Source organism: Procambarus clarkii, chromosome 31 (genome assembly GCF_040958095.1).
Source record: "Procambarus clarkii isolate CNS0578487 chromosome 31, FALCON_Pclarkii_2.0, whole genome shotgun sequence".
In the NCBI taxonomy this organism is placed as follows: Eukaryota; Metazoa; Arthropoda; class Malacostraca; order Decapoda; family Cambaridae; genus Procambarus; species Procambarus clarkii.
The window spans coordinates 7,683,306-7,693,305 of record NC_091180.1 but is presented as its reverse complement, the minus strand read 5'-3'; the positions used below and the strand labels follow the sequence as shown (position 1 = coordinate 7,693,305).

The following is a 10,000-nucleotide window of genomic DNA, read 5'->3' as shown; positions in this document are numbered from 1 at the left end:
GTTGCTTTTGGAGCCAAACTTTGAAGGGATTTAAAACGTGACAGTCTGCCTTGTTTTATATGGCAGATAAATTAGATGGTAAACTGGAAGACGACGTTCTAGAGGAATTAGCTGAAGGGTCAAGTGATCAATTAGCATTAAAACGTCTTGAGTTGAAAGCTCAGCTTGAACTAGCTAGACTAGAGACGCTAGACTAGAGACTCATAAGCAACAGAGAGAATTAGAGGCAGAGGCTCAACAGAGACAGACAGAGGCTCAACAGAGACAGATAGAGGCTCAACAGAGACAGATAGAGGCTCAACAGAGACAGATAGAGGCTCAACAGAGACAGATAGAGGCTCAACAGAGACAGATAGAGGCTCAACAGAGACAGATAGAGGCTCAACAGAGACAGATAGAGGCTCAACAGAGACAGATTGAGGCTCAACAGAGACAGATAGAGGCTCAACAGAGACAGATAGAGGCTCAACAGAGACAGATAGAGGCTCAAAAGGAACAGAGAGAATTAGAGGCAGAGGCTCAACAGAGACAATAACAAGTAGAACTTGAGGCACAGAATTCCAGAACTGCGGCTCAGTTGAAGTTAAAGGAAGCTAAGCAGAGACAATTAGAGGTTCAACAACAAAGGGAGGCAGATAGAAATAGAGTTGAAGCACAGAGAATTGCAGCGGGCCATGGTTACACTAGTAACAATCCAAACAGTTCCAATCCTCAGTCTAGAATTAATAAATATGTAGAACTACCAAAATTTAACGAGGAAGATTCTGAGATCTTCTTCTCTCATTTTTTCTAAAATTGCAATCAGCATGAACTGGTTAGTAGATCAGTGGTTTGCGATCATGCAAAGTCAGTTCAGGGGCAAAGCTCAAGAGGTATTCTCATCACTTCTTGATGCTAACAGCTTCAATTATGACTTCGTAAAGAAGAGCATCTTAAATGCTTATCAGTTAAATCCAGAAGCACATAGACAGAAATTTCGTAACTTAAAAAGGGCACATGAACAAGCTATTGCTGATTTTACTAGGTTAAAAGTAAATTATCGTGAGAGATGGCTTAAATTACTTTCAATTAGAGTTTGAAACTTAAAAACCTTCTAATTACTGAAGAGGTATTATCTTGTCTCCTAGATAGATTATCAATCTACATGACGGAACAAAAGAATGTTATGGAGATATATGAGCTCTCAAAGCTCGCTAATGAGCATGAGTTACTTACAAGGGTACAATTTAGAGCCCAGTCCAATAATGTTAACAGTAGATTAAATCCTAATGCTCATAAAAATGTTCACCAGACCAAACCCAGTTATAATCCACCTGCTACTCACATGAACTCTTTTCTTTATAAACCTAAGATTGAGAACACACAGTCAGGGATGCAACACCTCGCAATGTAACAAATGTCTTCAGTGGGTGTGACAGGGTCAACCACAGACAGTAGATTTTGCAGTCATTGTAAGAGAAGAGGTCATGTCATAACTTCCTGCTTTCAGAAACACCTAGAGTTCAGACCTAAAGGTCTCATATTTTGTAGGAGTGTGCAGAGTAGATATAATAAACATGTTACTGTAGATCCCAAATGGATGTCCAATTATCGCCTATATATTCATTCTGGGGAAGTTTTGTGTAATAATGGTAAATGGAAGCCAGTTGTTCTTCTCCACGACACTGGTGCTTCCCAAACATTGATTTCAGCTTGTGTACTCTCTAGTGTTGCAAAGAGATATATTGGGGAGTCTGTAGTTCTTCAGAGTGTTACAGGGTGTCAAACTGTACCTCTGATAGATGTTAATTTTTGCTGCCGGAAACGCTGCACGTACTAGTGGCTTTACAAGAATGTAATTACTATGCTATGTATCCTCACAATCCCAATGTACCTTCTTGTATATATATATATAAATAAATAAATAAATAAATTTGAGGGTCACCAATACCCCAGGCTTGTGTACTGGTGGTGTTAGTAAACAGTTGCCCATCCCAGGTGTGGATGTTATTTAGGGTAATGATGTGGCTATAAATCATGTTGTTGGGAAGGTTGATCCCATTTTGTTACCAGAATCAGTTATGATGAATAAACAGCCAGATGCAGTGGATATTGTTGTATACCCTGCCTGTGCTGAGTCTAGTTTTGTAAGGGATCAGTCTGTTGTAGTGGATGATGTTATCTACCCTACCTGTGCTGATTTTAGTTTTACTGTTCCAGTTGTCAGTTGTGTCACTACCAAAGTAATTGTTCCAGAGGCCAGTACCCCTTCAGAGGAGAAGTGGGATGTGGATTTTCAGGATTTAGGTGTGGGCAACCTAGTTGTTGAGAGTAAGTCTGGTACTACGACCCCGTTATATTCTAATCCAGTGGATGGTTTGGAACAGGAAGTCCATGTGCCATTATCTTGCCCGCTCACTATGAACGTTGAGCCAGGAATTGAGAGTAAGTTTGTTGTTGCCACGACTCCACATTATCTTAACCAAGTAAATGATTTGGGAAAGGATGTCGGGTTCGCTTATTGATTGTAAACAGACAGTACTCCAAGCATCTTTAGATTATATCATGAGAGGAAAATTTGGTAAATTTTTTATGACTATTAACAGTGGTAACATTTCTTCTAGGCCTAAGTTGCAGAGAGTTGTGGCGAGTTAGTCTTATTCCATGGGGGGTAAGTGTTTATCATTGGGTAAACTGAGTCAGAGTGTTCTTAGGACTTTCTTGCAATCTATTGTTATTCTGCAGGAGCCATTCTTCCTTGTAGTAATGAACTGTGGGACATCTTTGTCCAGCCTTGTTGTTGAGCAGAGAGAGTTTACTCCAATAAATTGTACATCTAGTTGTCCTGAGAAGGTTGTGTGTAATTCTGGAGCAGTGTCACTACCTTTATATCTAGTACGTTATTTTGTTGCAAGAGTAGTTAAGAAAATGTATGTTCAGCTCAAGTCTTGTACTGACTTTCACAGTCAAAATGGTGTTGGAGGATTTTGTTAGACTTTGGAGCCGATGTTCAAAGCCCCAGGAGTGTGGTTCAAGTTGAAGAGGGACAAGGTTATCCCACCTATTTGGGTTGATGAGTGTGAAGGGTTACAGGTTGTCCTTGGGTAGTTCCCAGGTAATCTGCTTTTCATCTTCAAGGTGATACGACCCTTAACACTATTGTTGGATGTTACCAGGAGGAAGTCACTTACTAAGTGAAGTCCATAGTAAGAATTGTCAAGGATTCAGAGTGGTTCTGTCATTTTCTTGGGAGGCCAGAATGGTTATGAAGGTGTGGTTTGTATTAAAGTTCACCATTAGAGGCTGTGCGCTTGTTCTTGGAGTTGTGATTGAGATATTGTGCATAGGAATAATCCTGTTTTCTTTCACTGATCGTTCTGACAGAGTTATGAAGCAACTGACTTATGTGTTCACTGATGGTCATCTGAGTCAGTTCAGTCAGGTAGTCCTTGCACTTGCCCTTGTAGGTTGTGTCTGTTGGGTCGGATGTAAAAGGTTTCCTGAAGAGTTTTGTTGTGTTTTTGATGGTTCTACGAATGAAGAGGTTTCAGATGCGTCTGTGTGGTTTAACCCTGTTTCTTCTACTTTTATTACAAATTGGTAAAGATTATGTTCCACAGAAGATCCAGTGTGATGGGAAACAAATGTCCTTGCCAGGGCATGCCCAGATCAACCTCATTACCTAGGAGAAGTCCCTGAACCACCCTGCATCCAGTCAGTTTCATCTAAGTGGTTCAACTAGAGAAACAAGGAGTAATGACCAGGGGAACACGTATAGGTAATATTTACCATGTAGAAAATGGGTACCTTGGAGCTATGGGACTAATGTAAGTTTAACAGTGGAAACAGATGAAAAGATAACTCGTTGCATAGACCTTGTTAGTGTGGTTACATTAATTAACATTACTGCCCATGTGCATCATGATAAAAATGTTGATAGGAGAGTGAATTATTACCTCATGAAGATAGGTGAATGGAATGAGATAGTGCCCTGGAGAGATAAATTTGCATACTCCAGAGGAACAGCTGTGAAACTCCGGATGTATACTGACAGTGATATAGGACATTATCACAGGACTGAACTTTTTTATTTTCATGTGAGACATAGTTGGTTCAATTTTGATTGTTGGAGAAATAAAGGATACGTAAGTTTTCATTTCTACCAAAAGGTAATCCATGTTTTATATTACATGCATAGGATGTTCAGTGTGTTTGTTTCCTGTACCATTCCATAATCATGTTTTCTTCTACATTTTTTATGCATACTTTCAGAAAAAAAACATTAATCTTCAGTTAATTGCATTTTTCTCTTGGAGGTGGGGGTATGTTACGTATCCATATCGGAGTATGGATTCTCACAGGATAAATAATATTGTATTTACATACAATGTTATATATATATATATATATATATATATATATATATATATATATATATATATATATATATATATATATATATAATATATATATATATACATATATATATATATATATATATATATATATATATACATATATATATATATATATATATATATATATATATATATATATATACATATATATATCATTGTGATCATTGACACATTTGCGTTTGTGTCTCTCCCTTCAATACGTTCTGGAACCAGTGCATATTGTTATCACAGGGATCATGGGATCATACTCTTGAGCGTAGTAAACGTAATAGGCCTGAGTAAAAAGTATTTCTGTGGCAGGTACGAGCCAGGTTACAAAGCTGAGCTGATAGCGGACACCATTAGTGTCCCAGGAGCGGACACCACCAGTATCCCAGGAGCGGACACCACCAGTATCCCAGGAGCGGACACCACCAGTATCCCAGGAGCGGACACCACCAGTATCCCAGGAGCGGACACCACCAGTATCCCAGGAGCGGACACCACCAGTATCCCAGGAGCGGACACCACCAGTATCCCAGGAGCGGACACCAGTGTCCCAGGAGTGGACACCACCAGTATCCCAGGAGCGGACACCACCAGTGTCCCAGGAGCGGACACCACCAGTGTCCCAGGAAGGGACACCACCAGTATCCCAGGAGCGGACACCACCAGTATCCCAGGAGCGGACACCACCGGTATCCCAGGAACGGACACCACCAGTGTCCCAGGAGTGGACACCACCAGTGTCCCAGGAGCGGACACCACCAGTGTCCCAGGAAGGGACACCACCAGTGTCCCAGAAGCGAACACCACCAGTATCCCAGGAGCGGACACCACCAGTGTCCCAGGAAGGGACACCACCAGTATCCCAGGAGCGGACACCACCAGTATCCCAGGAGCGGACACCACCAGTATCCCAGGAGCGGACACCACCAGTGTCCCAGGAGCGGACACCAGTGTCCCAGGAGCGGACACCACCAGTATCCCAGGAGCGGACACCAGTGTCCCAGGAGCGGACACCAGTGTCCCAGGAGCGGACACCAGTGTCCCAGGAGCGGACACCAGTGTCCCAGGAGCGGACACCAGTGTCCCAGGAGCGGACACCAGTATCCCAGGAGCGGACACCACCAGTGTCCCAGAAGCGGACATCACCAGTGTCCCAGGAGCGGACACCACCAGTGTCCCAGGAGCGGACACCAGTATCCCAGGAGCGGACACCAGAATCCCAGGAGCGGACACCACCAGTATCCCAGGAACGGACACCACCAGTATCCCAGGAGCGGACACCAGTATCCCAGGAGCGGACACCAGTATCCCAGGAGCGGACACCACCAGTATCCCTGGAGCGGACACCCGTATCCCAGGAGCGGACACCAGTATCCCAGGAGCGGACACCATCAGTGTCCCAGGAGCAGACACCAGTATCCCAGGAGCGGACACCACCAGTATCCCAGGAGCGGACACCAGTGTCCCAGGAGCGGACACCAGTGTCCCAGGAGCGGACACCACCAGTATCCCAGGAGCGGACACCACCAGTATCCCAGGAGCGGACACCAGTATCCCAGGAGCGGACACCAGTGTCCCAGGAGCGGACACCAGTGTCCCAGAAGCGGACACTATAACCTCTAATTCTCTACACAACTCAGCTAAGCATGGGTCATTTTTTCATTAATTTATTATTGTTCAATGTAATTAGTAGATAAGATGGAACACACTTATCTTAAGATGGATCTCTGTTACCTTAAAATGTAAATCCGTTACCTTAAGATAGAGCTATATTACCTTAAGACAGACCTCCCCTTACCTTAAGACAGAAGTGCCCTACCTTAAGACAGAAGTGCCGTACCTTAAGACAGAAGTGCCGTACCTTAAGACAGAAGTGCCCTACCTTAAGACGGAAGTGCCCTACCTTAAGACGGAAGCAGACGAGGCCAAGAGTGACGGGGAGAATGATCTCGAATCTTGAGTCGCCCTTAACATGGTTCTCGAACTGGTGCGCCAATCCCACCTGCAAGCACAGTACCTTAGTCACCTGGTTCATGGTCAGACCACCTGCAAGCACAGTACCTTAGTCACCTGGTTCATGGTCAGACCACCTGCAAGCACAGTACCTTAGTCACCTGGTTCATGGTCAGACCACCTGCAAGCACAGTACCTTAGTCACCTGGTTCATGGTCAGACCACCTGCAAGCACAGTGCCTTAGTCACCTGGTTCATGGTCAGACCACCTGCAAGCACAGTACCTTAGTCACCTGGTTCATGGTCAGACCACCTGCAAGCACAGTGCCTTAGTCACCTGGTTCATGGTCAGACCACCTGCAAGCACAGTACCTTAGTCACCTGGTTCATGGTCAGACCACCTGCAAGCACAGTACCTTAGTCACCTGGTTCATGGTCAGACCACCTGCAAGCACAGTACCTTAGTCACCTGGTTCATGGTCAGACCACCTGCAAGCACAGTACCTTAGTCACCTGGTTCATGGTCAGACCACCTGCAACCACACTACCTTAGTCACCTGGTTCATGGTCAGACCACCTGCAACCACACTACCTTAGTCACCTGGTTCATGGTCAGACCACCTGCAAGCACAGTACCTTAGTCACCTGGTTCATGGTCAGACCACCTGCAACCACACTACCTTAGTCACCTGGTTCATGGTCAGACCACCTGCAACCACACTACCTTAGTCACCTGGTTCATGGTCAGACCACCTGCAAGCACAGTACCTTAGTCACCTGGTTCATGGTCAGACCACCTGCAAGCACACTACCTTAGTCACCTGGTTCATGGTCAGACCACCTGCAAGCACACTACCTTAGTCACCTGGTTCATGGTCAGACCACCTGCAACCACACTACCTTAGTCACCTGGTTCATGGTCAGACCACCTGCAAGCACAGTACCTTAGTCACCTGGTTCATGGTCAGACCACCTGCAAGCACACTACCTTAGTCACCTGGTTCATGGTCAGACCACCTGCAAGCACAGTACCTTAGTCACCTGGTTCATGGTCAGACCACCTGCAAGCACACTACCTTAGTCACCTGGTTCATGGTCAGACCACCTGCAACCACACTACCTTAGTCACCTGGTTCATGGTCAGACCACCTGCAACCACACTACCTTAGTCACCTGGTTCATGGTCAGACCACCTGCAACCACACTACCTTAGTCACCTGGTTCATGGTCAGACCACCTGCAAGCACAGTACCTTAGTCACCTGGTTCATGGTCAGACCACCTGCAAGCACAGTACCTTAGTCACCTGGTTCATGGTCAGACCACCTGCAAGCACAGTACCTTAGTCACCTGGTTCATGGTCAGACCACCTGCAACCACACTACCTTAGTCACCTGGTTCATGGTCAGACCACCTGCAACCACACTACCTTAAGGGGCCAGATTCACGAAGCAGTTACGCAAGCACCTACGAACGTGTTCATCTTTCCTCAAACTTTGACGGCATTGGTTACATGTATTAAACAGTATACAACCATGAAAACTTCCCAATCAATTGCTGTTATTGTTATAAACAGCCTTCTGGTGCTTCGGAGCTCATTAACTGTTTAATAATTGTAAAATTCACCAATTTCAAATCCAGTAAACATTTTAAAATTTCACCAATTTGTTATTTTATTCATTATGGGCTCAGAATGGCATATAACGTCCATTTTAATTTCTTTACAATATTGTTTGAGAGTATAGTTTACCGTAACAAAACTAGTCAACGTGACCTTCAAAATATGCGCAAAATTTAGACGGAAATTTACGAGTTTAAGAACTAAGGGCAGAAATAAAACCTCAGATCTAAGAACGTTGCACATACTATGTAAAAATGGTGAGAATCGCCCAGAAACTGAATTTTCTATTCTGACTCTAAAGTTGAAATTTCTGTTTTAGAGATACAGTAGTTGAAGTTATTGACAAAGAATATGGGTAGTTCTAATTTATCAATTTACTTGTATGTTTTAGTAAACATTGCTTGGCATTCGTACTCGAATATGTGAAACTTGAAGTTCAATATGGGTTGAAATGAAGTGAAGACAAAGTACCCCGACCCCACAAAAAAAACTAATATAGGGTTAAGGATAATGGGTTAATAATGATAATAAGTAAACTTTATATAAGTGATAAAGCCTGCATCTGGCTGCATCTGCATCTGGTCCCATTCATCAATACAACAGACAAAGACAATAGAGTTTGAATTGGGTAAATTTTTCGGCCAAACCCGAAATAAAAGTCAAAGTCCCAATATTTGCCACATGTGGCAGATTAACACGTTAGCCTCACGCACTCCCACTCGCCCAACACAGTGACGGGTACACTCTCTCCAGGATGGTCAACCTCACACAAAATAACATTAGGAACAACGGAGAAATAAAATAACAAAAACTCTGGATACAACAAATTTCGTTAACATGATTCACTATGAACTACCATGACCCACCATGGTCCACCATGACCCACCATGGTCCACCATGACCCACCATGGTCCACCATGACCCACCATGGTCCACCATGACCCACCATGGTCCACCATGACCCACCATGGTCCACCATGACCCACCATGGTCCACCATGACCCACCATGGTCCACCATGACCCACCATGGTCCACCATGACCCACCATGGTCCACCATGACCCACCATGGTCCACCATAACCCACCATGGTCCACCATGACCCACCATGGTCCACCATGACCCACCATGGTCCACCATGACCCACCATGGTCCACCATGACCCACCATGGTCCACCATGACCCACCATGGTCCACCATGACCCACCATGGTCCACCATGACCCACCATGGTCCACCATGACCCACCATGGTCCACCATGACCCACCATGGTCCACCATGGTCCACCATGACCCACCATGGTCCACCATGACCCACCATGGTCCACCATGACCCACCATGGTCCACCATGACCCACCATGGTCCACCATGACCCACCATGCTCCACCATGACCCACCATGGTCCACCATGACCCACCATGGTCCACCATGACCCACCATGGTCCACCATGACCCACCATGGTCCACCATGACACACCATGGTCCACCATGACCCACCATGGTCCACCATGACCCACCATGGTCCACCATGACCCACCATGGTCCACCATGACCCACCATGGTCCACCATGACCCACCATGGTCCACCATGACCCACCATGGTCCACCATGACCCACCATGGTCCACCATGACCCACCATGGTCCACCATGACCCACCATGGTCCACCATGACCCACCATGGTCCACCATGACCCACCATGGTCCACCATGACCCACCATGGTCCACCATGACCCACCATGGTCCACCATGGTCCACCATGACCCACCATGACCACCATGGTCCACCATGACCCACCATGGTCCACCATGACACACCATGGTCCACCATGACACACCATGGTCCACCATGACACACCATGGTCCACCATGACCCACCATGGTCACCATGACCACACCATGGTCCACCATGACCCACCATGGTCCACCATGACCCACCATGGTCCACCATGACCCACCATGGTCCACCATGACCCACCATGGTCCACCATGACACCATGGTCCACCATGACCACCATGGTCCACCATGACCCACCATGGTCCAC

General features: G+C 45.7%; 1 protein-coding gene across 1 annotated transcript in view; it reads right to left on the bottom strand.

Moving 5' to 3' along the window:
• The window catches only part of Ddc (aromatic-L-amino-acid decarboxylase), a gene marked incomplete in the record, with an annotated part of 139,812 nt that overhangs the window by 13,853 nt on the left and 115,959 nt on the right, over window positions 1-10,000 (bottom strand). Inside the window, 1 exon segment of the mRNA XM_069334327.1 lies at window positions 6,289-6,387. Coding sequence (XP_069190428.1) covers window positions 6,289-6,387 — 99 coding nt within the window.